Here is a 16,636-nt window from a genome sequence, read left to right as displayed (position 1 = left end):
CCCATTCCTTAAACGGTTAAAAATCTACTAACATAAAGATTTCTTTCAATAGTCACTTGTAGTTGTTTTAATTCCACCATAATGAAGTAATAAAATATGCAAGAATCATAGAAATATATTAGTGGTTATAATGAGCCTGTGCGGCATGAATAGAATGCTAGTGCGATAAAAGCTTTGTATAACAGATGAGATTTACTAGTGACTGAGAGGGAGTTTTAAATGCTCACAAACTCACTACGCATGCTTATCCGTAAATTATTACTACAGAAAAGACTTTACACAAGTGCTATCTGAATAATTACAATAGCCAACATAACCCTTACTACTTGAATTAATAATAGTTGATTCTCTTTGGCTAACCCTTCTCTTAACCTACTAGTCATGCTAAGTATTTTGCGTCACTAAAAAGAGTACGCACGCGCACAATTTCCCCCCTCTTTATCAGGGACACGACACAATGCTGCCATTCATCATGACCGTCCACCTCTACTGCTCTTTCTGCCTTTTCTGCTTTAGACTTTTTGTTTTTTTTGTATACTATCCTGCTTCTTATATTCTTGTATCATTCCTTTTTCGATTCAACCGTTTAACTACACCTTTTGCAAAAGCCCTTTTGCCATGGCAACCTGCAGTGACATAACTTGTACTTGGTTCCTCGAACATGATCAAATTTCTAGAAACAGTATCTTCTGCAAAGCATTTCACTACGAATTCTAACTTTTTTGTAAAAAATTTTCAGTTTACAATGTTTTATTTCAGAAAATCTGTAAATCTGGTATTACACAATTATTTCTGTCACTTATCACTTGCAGGAAGTTGATAATTCTATTGTTTCTTTGTATATTTTCTCATTTGTGAATCTAAATCCCCATCTTTCTCAGACTCGTAGGCACCTTGCTTCTCCGCGAATCATCACCATATTTTATTTCATCTTCTTCACGCTGGCATTTCACATTAATTTAATCGTTTAGAACAGCGTTTCCCAACCTGTGAAAAATAATCAATAATGGTGGACATAAAAATTTAAAAAAATTAAATCATAAAAATATCATAGAAACATTTTTTTCCTATATAATATTATACAGTAAAGTTGTTAATATGTACAGTTAGTCTGCACTAATAATGTTAGTCCTGTCACAAGATATATACAAGAAAATATAATAGCACATTTAACATGGATTAAAATTGTCTGACTATTTTCCAAAAACCGAAAACACAAATGATAATTGGATTTCAAACCCCCTTCTATAAAGAAAATTTAGGAAAAGCTACATCATTATCGATAAAAGATAAAGAAAATTTAATAGAATTATCATGCGACAGAAATTTAATGATAACTGTGTAAAAGTCTGCTTAAAGAGACTAGATTGTAATGAGTAAGCTCTATCCAGCAACATTAAATTTAATTGGTATTTACAGGTAGTTGAATGCTTAAAAGATATTAATTTAGAAGATGTTGGTACAATTATAATAATCCTAAAGAAGAAATTTGTAAAATAAATAATAATTTTGAAGGGAAAAATATGTACGCAATTTTTAATTATTAAAAAAAGGTTTTAAAAAGTTTATAAAGTGAACATGAACTTCTTTTTAACAGATACACTCTTTAAAAATAAAGATGATAATAATAATAAAATTACTTACTCGGAATAACAAAGTTCACGAAATACAGTCATTTTTACGAAGTGGTACAATTTAGCATCATGTACTACTAAGTGGTACGCGAGCCAAAAAAGGTTGGGGAACCGCTGGTTTAAAACATTAGTTTCCTAGCAGAACGAACTTGGCATTTTATTTATTTTTTAAATAATTTGGTCTTGAAGAAGCGGACTTCCTGACAATTCTAGTGTAAATTCCCTAAAGACTTCCCCGTTATTTTTCCTCAAGAGCTCAGTATTCAATCAATCACTTTATTTGCACAAAAGAAATACATCTTTATGTCAAGGAGTTGAGGTCACTTTACTAACAAAAGGTAAAACATAAATAAGATGAGAACACAAAAAATAAAAACCAAATAAAGATTTGGGAATTAAATTAACGACATAAATAAGTATGTAAAAAATTAAACTTACTATTTAAATAAACTTTCTACTACGAATAATTTAAAATCCAAGAAATTGAAATGATACATTCATCTTATAATTAAAGACCTAAGCATTCTCATCTTTCCAATTAATCCAGTAATGCTCTGCAGTCTAGACAACTAATGTGTTAGGCGTATAAATAATAATAGTAATATCTCATTTCTGCATTGTTTTGAATTTGGCAAAAACTTTTCAGAAGGCTTTCCACAACAAATCTGAGTTTTGAAAATGTTTCATTAGGAGAAGAATCTTCTATTTTCAATATTTTTTTAATCATCAGCTTCGACAAAACCATTTGCTTAACAGTTACAATTAAAATTTCAATTCATTTTCTAAATAGATTAATGAATTTTAACTCAAGAATTTAATTTACAAAAACCCATAATGCAACCATTTCTCACGCTGTCATACTGAAATTTAATTTCACTTTCAGGTGCGAGCAATGTGTCTTACTGGCTAGGAAGTGATAAGTTTCATGTGGATCAATTATCTGGAATAGTAACAGTTTCTGGTGCACTCGATAGAGAAACTAAACAATTATATAAATTGGTAGTTTACGCTGCAGAAGGTTTACATTATTCTACAGTCAGCTTACACGTTAATGTGCTTGATGTGAACGATCATCCGCCAAAATTTCCAGCTTGTTACTCATTATCAGTACCAGAGAATAATGATTTCGGAGTTATACACAGATTACAAGCTTATGATCCAGATTCTGGGCCTAACGCTGAAATAACCTACACCATTACTGGTAATTTACTTATTTCTCAATTCATTTATACCTATTTTATTTTCAAATTACATCTTCAATAATTTTAAATGTTAAAGTTAGAAAACTGTCCACCCATAGTGCTCTGAAAAAATAAAAAGTTTTACTACGAACGATATTTCATCTTTATTTAAAAAATAAAATAAATAATAATAAAGCCAAATATTGCGGTTTACAATAAATTTTGTTTTTAAACTAGTGTGTTTGAAATTACGATATTATTATTATCGATTGATAAACGAGAGAAATATTGGTATTTAGCAGAGTTATTTTTTTTTTTTAAATTTTTACGAGTTCAAGAATAAGTTCAAAAATGAACGATTTCTGCTTGAATTTGTTTGTTATTGTGTAATATTAAAATATTAATTGCAGCGGAAAGCATTATAAGATGTCCATTAAATTGCCTTGAATACTGATGAGAGGTAACTAAACCTAGTACCTAAGGCACCTAACCTATATTGAACATAATAAAAACAAGTCGCCAATTCGAATTTTCCTTGATTCCTCATAATCTATTGATTACCTATTACCAGTTACCAATGAATCGTCATTTGGTACTCTCATTCAAGGTTTGTGACTAAAAATATCCCTTACTTTGGCTTACTGACACTCAATTGGTTCTGGTATTATACTTCACTCTATTCTAAGTATCTACGATTAGCTTTTAGTAGTTAGAATTCCATAGTTCTCGTTAAAGATTGATTATTTTATTCAATTAAAACTTAACGAAGTCAAAAATGTTTGTTTTGCCAAACTGACATTGCATCAAGACCTCTTAACAGTATAATTCGTTTAGAATATTTCACAGAGCACTTGGGATGGTGGCATTCTTTTATTATTATTTTGAGTTTAGTAAGAAAAAAAAATGTTTGAAATCATTGATGTGATTTATTTGTATCTGTTTCAGCTGGTAATACAGGAAACCGATTCAGCATTGATCTACACAGTGGTGAATTAAGTGCTAGATCATTGGACAGAGAATCACAACACCGTTATCGTCTAACAATCATGGCACAGGATAAGGGTAGTCCGCCATTGATTGGTATTTGCAATCTAACAGTGAGTGTGGAAGATCAAAATGATAATGATCCTGTATTTTCACAAACCATGTATTCTGGTCGTTTGAGTGAAGATGCACCTTTGGGCACGTTAGTGTTGAACGTATCAGCTGCTGACAGGGATCAACATCTTAATGCAAGGATTGTGTACTCGTTGGCTAATGAAAGTCAAGCACAATTCAGAATTGATCCAAACACTGGGCATATATTTACAGCTGGGTATGTACATGTTTTAATTTGTATATAATACGGTATAGTTCAAAGTTTGTTTTGGAACAAGACTGCTTGCAACTAGAGATTACATCTAAACGCAGAAACGGTTTTTAAAACATTTCATTAAAAGATATTACGGCATTGGTTTGTTTGAAACAAACCCATATCTGCTAGAATGAGGTGTGCAAAACATGAGGTCCGAGTTATCTTACATCTGTTTTGCAAAACATTAGCTCGTCTATTTATTGTATTTGGAAATTAGTATTGTTAAAACCAAAGTGATTCAGTGGATTATTGAGCTATTCTGGAAATTTATGCTGTAAAATAGAGTTTGTATCCACCATAGTAATTAATAAAAGCAATAATTATAAACTATGACTCTTCTAAAGAAATAATATTTTTCCATTTATTTCTATTAACTAATAGAAATTATTAGCTAATAATTAATTTGTTGCACAATATGCTCTATAACACACATTATTTTAACAATTTTTATTTATTGATGGAACGAATTTTATGTTAAGATTGTGCTCCAAGAAATTCTTAACTTGTTGTGGGGTATGGCTTCAGTAAAAGGCCAAGTTCCAAAAACGGAAATTTTGAAAAACTATTATAAGTGAATGTTTTGAGCCCTAAAATTTTTATTACAGATGCATTTATTACTGTTAAACATGCTAGGCTTGCATCCATGTATAACTGAATAGGTGGTAAATAAGTTAGTCTATTATCATTTTGACTTTACGCTGAATTGTATTTTAAAAAAAAAAAAAAAAGTATCATTCCCTACCTGCGTAATTATTCTTGAGTAAATTTAGGGATTATATAGATAATCCTAATCCTAATTAAGCTAAACGACTAACTAAACTTGATGATAAAAGAAAACATCCTACAAAAGTTTTTGAAAATGTTTTGTTTATTTGATCATTGAAATTGTACCTAGCATCATTATTAAAATCACAGACAGTCAGTCAAATGATTTCTGATAAACAATTTTTGCCTTCCTCTTTGTATACAAATTTTGGTTTATATGTCGAAAAAATCACTCGTAATTTAAACTAACAATTCCATATAGAGAAATAACATTTTCTAGTTTTTTGATTTTTATTTTCTTTCCTTTAAAGTTGCGAATATAGAATGTTTGAATTTTAAACTCTTTTTTTTCCCTACAGATCTCAAAATATACTAGTCAGAGAAATTAAGATAAAAACTGCTGCAGAGCATTAGTTAAATATTTTCTTTTTAATATCTTACTATTTAAAAAACAGCTAGAAGTGAAAGTAAACAATGTAATTATATTTATATTAAAGTTGCCATTCCAAAACAAGGTTCAGATTTATTAAAGTTTTTATACTTATGCTCAGATAGATTATTATATATAAATACATATCATTAGGAAAAATAAATAATGTTTCAAAAGAAGCTGTCTGCGTGAAATAATGAGGTTGAATTATATATAAAACGGTATATGACAATAGCCCGTTTGGTTTAGATTAAGAGCTAGCTTTATACCATCAACTCTAAAAACGGTCAATATGATCTCACGGCTAACTTAATATTATTATTTTGACAAGATATCTCATTATCTTTTTTGCGTCTTCATTGACATTATACTTGCTTTAAACTTTCTAAATTTATAGACATATCAATGGATCCATAATAAAACCTAAGTCTAAGACAACGGTATCTATCTTCTTTTTTATTTTTTTTTACTTACCTTATTTGGCTTACTTGTTTATAGTTCCGCTGTATTCAAATAACATTCAATACTGTAATGCTTATATAGACTGGTTGTTTGAAGGGACGCCTTATTATTATTAATTTTAGTTACAGGAGTATCACAATTTAAAGATATAAATTAAAAAAAAAAACATTCAAGTTCATTTCCAATCTTAACTTTTATCTTAGGAAGTCACTGCATGAAACAATTTAATACAATGAAAAAATTAATGACCAATATGTCTTAATATGATTATTATTTATTTTTTCTGCTTAAAGCATCCACAAAGTAAATTCAAAGCGATAGAAAAAAACACATTATCTCTCGGAGTTGTCCATTGAACCAAAAGAAAATGAAGCAGTATAAATCAGGACAAAAAAACAAACAAATAAAATGCAATGTGCATTGTCCAATAAGTTGTTTAGTTTGGCTTAACTTAATTCTAAGCTGTCATCTCTGATTTTTATTTTATTTATTTTTTGTCAGAATGCAGAATGCAGTTGTACTTTATACGAATTATCTTTATTATTTTAAAGAAGTGGCGGATTAAAATGGAACCCAGAGAAATGCCAGCATGCCACGTTTACTCTCCGGCGGGGCTCCTGTCCACCTGTCCTCTTCAACAGCAATCCTCTTCCTTATACAGATCTGGTGCGCTACCTTGGGCTCTACATAGACAAGCGACTCACGTGGAACCCACACACTAGACTTAAAAGACAAGCAATGACAAAACGTGCGAAACTGCTTTACAGACTTCCTGGACTACGCTCCAAATTACCCATTGAACTCAATCGATTAATATACAGTACTATCCTCAAACCAATGTGGACTTACAGACTAGAGCTGTGGGATTCAGCCAAACCTACAAACGTACGGACTGTACAGACATTTCAATCAAAAGTACTTCGACAGATAGTTGACGCTCCTTTTTACGTGACTATCCTCACTCTTCACAACGACCTCAACCTTCGTACACCCTTCCCCTTCGTACACCAATTAGCCAAGACTAAATACCAAAAATTCCATGGTGCTCTCTCCACTTGCTCCAATCCTCTAGCCTCCTCTGACATCCCTAACAATCCTACTCGCCGACTGAATCGCCAGTGGCCCCGCGACTTCCTCGCAGTCTGAAGATCTAAAAATCATATCCTGTAGAAAGTGCTGCCGCTGGGCAGTTTCTTTCCTCCTGCCTTTCACGCCTCTATACTTCTATTTCCCTATTTACTTATTGTATAGTGTATTATACGGATTGTAAATAACAAAATAAATTTAAAAAAAAAATCTTTATTATTTTATTTGGAGACAAAATATTTATTGCATCTTAAATTTATTTTCTGATTATTGATTTTTTTTGGTTACAGATTGTTCGACCGAGAACGCCAAAGTGCTTACGTTTTCCAGGTGGTAGCTACAGATAGTGGACGATATGATGCTAGATCGTCCAAAGTACCAGTGCAAGTTACAATAGAAGATGTTAATGACAATAAGCCAGTATTTTCACATTACCCTTTTATAGCTGAAATGCCTTCATATACTCCATCAGGTAGAGAGTTACTCAGAGTAACTGCAACAGATGCTGATCTAGGCACAAATGCAGATATTGTATATAGTTTAGCAGAACCAGCTGCTGCTGGTGGTAAATTTCGCATGGATCCAAAAACTGGAGTAGTTACAGCTGTGTCTTCATTAGCTATGGAGACTGGACGAGTTTATTATTTAGGTGTAATAGCTACGGACAGGGGAAATCCGCCACATAGTGTCACAGGTTTAGCTGAGATTCGAATTGGCGAGCCAACAGACAATTCTCCAACGCTTCGATTTCAAAATTCCTCTTATGCGACCACTATTGCAGAGAATTCACCAGTCGGCACTGAAGTTTTACAGGTTGGAATTAAGTCATTTTTAATTAACCTATAGTTTGTCATAGAATTTTTGTTTATATTTAGTTATCCATAATTACTAAGAAAGAAAATTAATTTCTTGTACATTATAACTCTTGATCTTCCTTGCTAAGCGGCTAAAACTCAAACCCAAATGATTGCCTTTAGTAACACAAGGTCTGATCCTTTACGTTCATTATCGTTTTTCGATGATTTGGGACTATAATATATTATTACCCTTTAATGATTATAAAATAATAAAGTATAGCACTGAATTATCATGTATCTTCTTCTTAAAAAAAAAAAAAGAAAAAAAAAGTCTTTAAAAATTTTTCTGTTAATTTTACGCAAAAATTGATTAAAAATTAATTAAAATTGATACTTTTCTTTAAATAGGTGAGCGCGGTGCGCACAGATGGACGACGTCAACGTATCTCTTATAGCTTGGTGTCTGGAAACGATGACAACAGATTCGATATTAATTCACAAACTGGTATGATCAGGGTTGCTAATCCTACTGCATTAGACTTTGAGACTAATTCAAAAATTATATTAACTGTACAAGCAACGTTACAAAGTGGCCTTGGACAATTATATGGACATGCAACTGTAATCGTATCGTTAACTGATCAAAATGATAATCCTCCAAAATTTACACAATCTGAATATTCTACATCTGTGTGGGAAGGAAATAATAAAGGCACATTTGTAATGCAGGTGTGTATTTGTATGGTAACAAACATTTATTTGAAGATTCAATGTAGATATTCTTTAATTAAACTTTTTTTGATTTGTTATTGTAGGTATCCGCCACAGACCAAGATCATGGTTCTAATTCCCGTCTCCTATATCATATTGTTGATGGCAATCATGATAATGCATTTATAATAGAACCTACATCTTCGGGTATAGTCAAGATGAACATAGTTTTAGATCGAGAAATTAGGGATAATTATAAGCTTACAGTCATTGCCACAGATGAAGGCGTTCCACAGTTAACTGGTACTTCAACGATTCTAGTTAATATTGTGGACGTGAATGATAATCAGCCAACATTCCCTCCTCATAGTGTTATCACTGTTAGCGAAGGTATTTATTTATTTATTTTTCCAATTTTATTAATTTATAAAGTAAAGCTCTTCAAAGAATGTAATTATGAAATAATTAACTTAATGTAATTAATTTAAAAAAAAATACTTAACTAATTACATAAATTTTCAGGCAAAGAAATTGGAAGCGTTTTGACATCAATAACCGCAAACGATGTAGATACTAATCCTGCTTTAACATATAATTTATCCGAAACAAATGGGAAATTCGCTATTGATAGGTTCAGTGGTAAAATTACTCTATGTCATCAACTGGATTATGAAACTGAAAAAGAATATCGACTTGGTATAACTGCTTCAGATACAGCTCATACTGCACATACTACTTTGACTATAATCGTTACAGATGATAACGATAATGCACCTGAATTTGCTCAACCCGCTTATCAAGCTTCTGTGCCAGGTAATATCTTTACTTATACTGTTTGTTATTCGCTTGCTCAAATCGTGGGTACCTTTACGAAGTGTTCACAGACCATGATGATTAAAATTTAGTCATTACATTTGTTAACTAATTACCTTCTCCTCTGCGATAATGGTATGTTCATCACACAATAAATGATTAGTCTCACTTCGAATCCATACATACACGACGAAAAAGACCGGAATTAAGCGAACGGAATAAACTGCTACTGCGATTAATAAATAGGTAGACGATAGAAATTACCTTTTGGAACACTATAAATCTATAATGAATTTATGGACTTTAACTCTGGTCTTCACCCAAACGTTCAGAGCCGTCATATTTTTCCATCTCTAACCTCCATGAAAATATCATCACATACCTATGTAACGCTCTCCTTTGCGCTCTAACCCTATCAGATAAAACCTCGCCTCTAATTCATTTTCAGACAATACTCACTGGACTTGTGACCTTCTAATCAGTCTCATATCCAGCGACAGTAATACCATAGGGTAGTATCTCTTTCTGAAAACACTCCAGCTGATTTACAGATTATATTTTACTGTATAGATCGTAATTTAAGACAAATTAAAAAAAAAAAAAAATGTTATTCTTAAACATGTAAACTCGAAAATAATTGTGCACTTTATAAGCTTTTTTATTTTGATTTTGTATTTTTTTATTTTTAGATAACGCTGATTCAGCATTTTCTGTTGTCACGGTTTACGCCACAGATTCGGATTCAGAAAAGAATTCACGTATAACATATTCTTTAGTGGAACCAGCACCTAGAGGTTTTATTGTGGATGAAGTTACTGGAGTTGTTACAGCAAATCGCTCGGCCATGGATGTACTGCCTGGACAAGTTCGTTCATTAGATTTGAAAATCCGAGCAAAAGATTCAGGAAAAAAACCGTTATCTACTACTGTATCTGTTAGAATAAATGTTGGCAGCCCTGCTGGAGCAAAAACAGTATTCTCTCAAAGAGAATTCAGGTATGTTCAAAAATTATCAGGCAACTGAAGTGTAATGAAAATAAGAAATTATTTTAAAATAATAATAAAGAAAAATTACTTGATTTTTTTTAATCATATCATTGAATTATGACAGAATTTAAATACTTTTCCAGGATAACAACCAAAGAAAATACACCAATTGGTACTGTGCTATTAAAGATGGCTCCACCAATATCATCAGGAGATAATTTGTATAGATCTTCATTCAATATCATTGAAGGAAATATAAATTCTACGTTTCAAGTATTAAGGTGATTGTAGCTGATTAATAAATCAATTTAAATTAAAAAAGACAAAGTTGCCAGGGTATTCGGTTCCGTTATAGTAAAGGACATAAATATATTTGAAAAAAAGAATAACAAAAATTGCTCAGTTGATTTAATTTTGCATTCAGACCACCAATCAACACAAAATAGGTGCACCGGTCTCTTGTATACATCTCGTCGCTATAGGTACAGAAGCTATTTTACAGCAATTACAGTTGACTTTGACCTGTTTAAGTCGATGCCTCCTTCTAATTATTATCTCGTCAATGTTGTCTGATCGGGCAAGTAATAAGCGAAAGAATAATATTTGGCAAAATTTTTATCTTTGTCTCAAAATCTCTACAACCTACTCAAAATGAAGAGTGGATTTCATGTAACTAATTTTCTTCTTTTGTACTCTCTGTTTCAGTCCATTTGCTGATTTGGTATTGGTAAAACCGTTAGACCGAGAAGAATTGGATACTTATACTTTAAAAGTAATCCAAGGAAGGGAGAATTCTTCAGCAGTGACCGTGTATATCACAGTAGAAGACTCAAATGATAATGCCCCAAGATTTTCTCCTATTGAAAATTTGGTTACAGTATCGGAAACGGCACCAATTGGACAATCTATTGTTCAGCTCAGATGTTCTGACGATGATTTACCACCAAATTCGGATATTCGTTACGATATTCTTTCCGGTAACGATGAACGTTTATTTAGAGTAGATTCAAGCTCAGGAGTTGTTAGTATAGCCAGAGAATTAGATTTTGATAAAGGATTCTCAGCATATTCATTAGTAGTGAGTGCTAGAGATGGTGCTAAACCACCAGACATAACATTACAGACAGTGACAACATTGAAGATAGTTTTAGAGGATGAAAATGATAATGTACCTAATTTTCCTGTGGTAGAATATTTAGAATTTGTTGGAGAAAATGAGCCAGTAGGTTCAACTGTTTTTACAGCCAGAGCAACTGATGCAGATCGAGGTATTTTCGGCCGGTTAAATTATTCTATAGAAAGTGCGGCTGTATCTCGTTATAATGATATAGATGAATCGTGGAAATTGTTTAAAGTAGATTCGGCTACAGGTCTTGTAACCACTAACGCAGCATTCGATTATGAAACTAGAAGTCGTTACGCATTTACTTTGGCAGCAACAGATAGTGGTTCAAAAACAGCCCGTGTTAGAGTCAGAATTGAAATTGAAAGCAGAGACGAATTTTATCCACAATTTACGGAAAGGACTTATAGATTCGTTATAAGTGGAAATGATCTTCCAGTAGGTTATGTGGTTGGTAACGTTGTAGCAACGGACAGAGATAAGGGCCCTGATGGAAGAATTGTTTACCAGTTAACAAATCAGCACGCTTACTTTAAAGTAAATAGAACCACAGGAGCAGTCATGATAAAGAAAAAAATTGATGGTAACTTCAATAATAAGCAGGAAGTTAGTTTTGTAGTTAGGGCTAGTTCTGGTAGGCAAGAATCTCTCACGAACATGACCGTAGTAGAAATTAGTTTCGATCCTGTTGCAGGTCATGAAACAAATCTAGTTAATGCAGAAGAAGGTTCTAACAATACAGCACTCGCTGCTTCAACAAGCAAGGTTGCGGACTGGGCTATAGGTTTACTTGTATCTCTTATTATAGTTATTTTGTGTTTTGGAGCTGTTTTTTTATTTTTGCACATGAAAAATCGGCGTCAGAAAAACGTCAACAAACCGGGTCTGGGAGCAGGGCCCGGAAATACCGACAGTTTTGTAGATCCCAGCGCCTTCGATACAATACCAGTAAGGGGAGGCATTGCTGGCCCAGCCAGTCAATTCGGGCCGCCGAAATACGAAGAGATACCAACTTACAGAAACAACAAATCGAACAGTTCGAACTCAGGTGGCGCGGCCACAACATCACAAATATCTGGCGGTTCCGACCAATCAGGATCCAGTGGCAGGGGTTCTGCGGAAGACGACGTGGAAGACGAGGAAATTAGAATGATTAACGAAGGTATTCAAAGAGAAGGAGGATTGCGACGGCCTTCTGATGACAATATATCTGATGTCTCTGTACAAAATACACAGGAATATTTAGCAAGGTTAGGCATAGTGAATACTAATGGTTCTTCAAGGAGAAGAACTGATAGTGTAGGCGCTGGAAGTAGCAAGGACATAATGCTTCATGCGGGCGTACCTATAGATGGCTTAAGAATGTTTGATGAAGATGCAACTGCTGAAGCGGATATCACCAATCTTATTTATGCCAAGCTTACTGATGTGAGTGGCAGCGAAAGGGCTAGCAGTGCAGAGGAAGGTAATGGTTCCACTGCTGGAACGTTAGGTGCAGCGGTGGATCACGTAATTGGTATAGGTGCTTATGGTACGGTTGTGCCAGGTACTCACCAACCGTCTATGACTGGATCGTTGAGTTCAATTGTGCATAGTGAAGAAGAACTTACCGGCAGTTATAATTGGGACTACCTTTTGGATTGGGGACCACAGTATCAACCGTTAGCCCATGTATTTTCTGAAATAGCTAGATTAAAAGATGATGCAGCAAGCGTAAAAAGCGGCACTAGTGGTACATCTAGTGGCAAGGGTAAGTGTCCACCTTCTGTTAAAAGTGTACCTCCTCCTTTACTCACTTCAGTGGCCCCACGTTCGATAGCAGCACCCGTATTATCCGCACGAACGTCCCACCATCCGGCAGCACTGCAAACATCTAAAATACATTTACTCCCTCGATCACCAATAAATCACGATGCTAATGGTGCTGTATATGGTACGTCTGCTGCTATGTCGCCAAGTTTTTCCCCAGCCTTGTCACCATTAGCTACCTCTCCTTCACTTTCACCTATAGTAACTCCACGTCATCCCAGTTCGCATCATGTCAGACAAAGAACTACGGACACTGAATTAAGGATATAGCGAAGTTTTAGTATTTACATTTTTTTACTTAGTTTATTATTGTCAAAACTGTACAGTCCTCTTTGTATTATTTATTCAGTTTGTTAGATTTCTACTTAGCGGAGTAGTGTGACCGAACAATGCCGGTGTAGTACTGAACTAATGTGCAGGCTCGCGATTTTTTATTTGTGTTTTTATTTCTAATTAAACGTTGTGCCAATCAGTATATTAACAATTTTATAAAACAGTTATTATTACCAATATAGTTCCAACAATTACTGTTACAAAACTAAGTTCCAACGCGAGTACAGCAGTAACCTTCAAGCAAATATATATTAGAATTGTACCAATTTTATATATATAATATGAAAAATTATAAATTAAATGAACGATTGTTTTAGTTTTCATTTTTTATGATATTTTTGTAAATATATTTTATAAATATATATATGTAAGTAATAACACGAATTTTTGTGTAAATTTAAAAAAGCGAATTGTCTTATATAAAAAAAAAATCGTATAAAAAGGCAATAAAAACACCGTTTGTAGTATTTCGATGTAAATATGTTTAAAGAAATTAATCAAAACTAAATAGTTATCGGTAATAATCAATAGTTTATGTTCAAATTGTAGATAAAAGTAAAATGTAAATGAATTTAAAATTGGGCCACTTGGATCTCAACAAGTGTAATTAAAAAAAAAAAAAATCAATTTTATAAGTACATGAGCAGTACAAAGTACCTCCAAAAGGCATTCATTAAGCGATAATAATTTTTTGCTTCAACAATTTTATTAAAAAATAATTTAAAAGAAAGAAAGAAAGTTAATTAATCAGGTTGGTTTTTTATTTAAATAATAGTTAAAATTCTTCGCTGCTGTTTAAAATTGTAAATATCACTTTTTCCTGCAGTTCATGATTTTGTAAAAATATTAATAATCAATTAGTAATAATAAACAAAGAAGGTAATTATAAATACAGAGAGATTTTTTTTTACAAAAAAAAAAAGTAAGTTCATTAAGTTAATAACAAACATTAGTTACTTTAAGAAATAAATATTATTTTAACGGTGATACAATCCTTAATATGTTCTGGCCGAGTCATTTGTTACACTCACTAATCTCCGTACTTTTTGAGCAAGCTAGCTTCCCATTTCTCTCGTAGGTAAAACTGCAACGATCTGTGTACATGACCTATACTAACCTTTTGAAGAAACAGTTTCTTCTTCAGCAAATGTGCACTTCTATGTATGTAATAAGGTACCAAATCTAGGGAATACTTTTATTTTTTTGATAAAAAATAATACGATAAACTTCAACAATTTTGTTGAAAAATTGTTGTACATGAGATTTGATTTGTAAACTGTCCAGTTTTTTTCTAGATACCAACTGAACTAAGTATCAGGCCCAAAATCTAAAATTCTCTATTAGTCCCGACGGTAGATAACCTGATTGTATTTTCTTCTGCACAATAAGTGCCCCTTACTTTCAGATAGTACACATATTTGATCGACGCTATCACCCACCAAGGATGCTGTTTTTTTTTTCTTTGTTTTCACTTTATTTTTATTTTTAGAGATAGAAAGTCCATGTTCATACGGTAGATTTCGGTCTATGATGGCCACATTTGCCAGCATGTACGCCTTTTTTACCCAGTTTTAAATATCACATAAGTTTTCATTTTAATAGCTGATTTTCTCATTTTTAATATCTGATTATGAAAAATTAAAAATTCAAAAGTGTATTCAATTGTAAATGTTGAAATAACTGTGATATTATTTTAGAGATTATGAAACTCAATTTTTTTTTTAAATTGAAACTCTAATAAGCCAATTGATATGATTTATTTATTTACTTTTTTCTACAAATTTTGGCACCTTGGCCTCAAAAATATAATTTATTGTGCCATTCTATTTGTTTAATATCAAAATATTGCTTTAAAAATTATTACCCAATTTGAGTACTTTAAGATCAAAGATCAAAATGAATGCACTACAAAAAAAAATTATGATTTTTTTTTTTCTTCCCACATAATGTTACTCACTTATAAAGTAAAAATAAAATGTAAAAAAAATTGTACATATATAAGTTAATTATGTTGTTTATAAAGTAGATAATAGGAAAATAAATTTTGTAATGAAAAGTTCTTATTATTTAATAAGCATCCCACCCTTAAGATAATTAATTGAATCTTCTTCAGGATGTCTTGACATGATATGTACGATATGTGTGATGATAAAGATCATCTTAACTTTCCAATCCACTGGACTAAAAAAAAAGCAGATAGTTTCTGGTAAAATAATACCTAAGCAATGAGAAAGTCACAGGAATAATAATTCTTAAAATTATCAACAATTATCAAATTTTTTAGAAATATACAATCATCTCTTAAACGACGTTGCCAGTTACTAAACATCTTTCACAATGTCTTTTTCCAAATTATATTAGAGAATTAATTTTTTGCTTTTTATTTCAGAATAAAAAAGTATTGTTGTGAGGTAGTACAAAAACTATTCTAATTGAATTTATATAATTAGTGGCCAATGTGATAGTGACAGCTGTTTAACTTGACGTTTAATTTTGTCACTGCTAACTAATTGGCATATCATTTTTTTTCTCAAGATGATGGGTGACACCGAAACTTTTTCTTTTTCTTTTATTGCAACCGAGCATCCGAACCCCGGACTTTTCGCATTTGAATGCATGGAGGTCATTATATTAAATTGATCGTAAAATACATTATTGCTGAGAATAATAAGTATTTACGCAAAAATAAATAATTTTTCGGCATACAGCCTTGCGGAATATTGGTATAAATTTCAGATGAAATCAAAAACCCCATATGAAAGCCATTTTGGATCGAATTGCTGCCAGAATCAATCTAATTAGGAACGTTTTACCATTTCCTGCTGGCGCATCTAAGAAGATTTCTCCAACCCCGTTGTTGACAGTATGCATTATTTGACCGTAAATGCCTTTTTGCTCAAGCGTTAGCTTAGTAATATTTGATTGCACATACGACAAAAGATACCCGTGTTGTAATTTGTTTCACGACGTAATTCTACATCGAACGAAGCAGCAGCAGATAGATTCGGCGATGACATTCCCGATTGATAGAGAATTTTGTTCGTGATTTCTGAGCACAAATTTTCAATCATTAACGACGCTAAGTTGTAGATTTCAGCTGTGAAAACCATGCTCATATTTAAATTTTTCCGCAGAAAAAAATCTTCAGCCA

The 16,636-nt window shown here is 32.4% G+C and overlaps 1 protein-coding gene across 2 annotated transcripts in view; it reads left to right on the top strand.

Moving 5' to 3' along the window:
• ds (dachsous cadherin-related 1) overlaps window positions 1-15,541 on the top strand; it is a 477,707-nt gene extending 462,166 nt beyond the window's left edge. For both annotated transcript variants that reach the window (XM_074133009.1, XM_074133010.1), the window contains 9 exons: window positions 2,518-2,835; window positions 3,761-4,130; window positions 7,203-7,725; window positions 8,118-8,438; window positions 8,525-8,810; window positions 8,943-9,233; window positions 9,923-10,229; window positions 10,364-10,501; window positions 10,926-15,541. In XM_074133009.1, coding sequence (XP_073989110.1) covers window positions 2,518-2,835; window positions 3,761-4,130; window positions 7,203-7,725; window positions 8,118-8,438; window positions 8,525-8,810; window positions 8,943-9,233; window positions 9,923-10,229; window positions 10,364-10,501; window positions 10,926-13,422 — 5,051 coding nt within the window. In that variant the 3' untranslated portion in view covers window positions 13,423-15,541. The remainder of the gene's footprint in view (window positions 1-2,517; window positions 2,836-3,760; window positions 4,131-7,202; window positions 7,726-8,117; window positions 8,439-8,524; window positions 8,811-8,942; window positions 9,234-9,922; window positions 10,230-10,363; window positions 10,502-10,925) is intronic.
• The last annotated feature ends 1,095 nt before the right edge of the window (window positions 15,542-16,636 follow it).

This window comes from Rhodnius prolixus, unplaced genomic scaffold (genome assembly GCF_049639745.1).
Source record: "Rhodnius prolixus isolate KJV_2025 unplaced genomic scaffold, Rpr scaffold_10, whole genome shotgun sequence".
NCBI lineage: Eukaryota > Metazoa > Arthropoda > Insecta > Hemiptera > Reduviidae > Rhodnius > Rhodnius prolixus.
The sequence above is the reverse complement of the archived record's forward strand: the minus strand, read 5'-3'. Positions and strand labels throughout refer to the sequence as shown.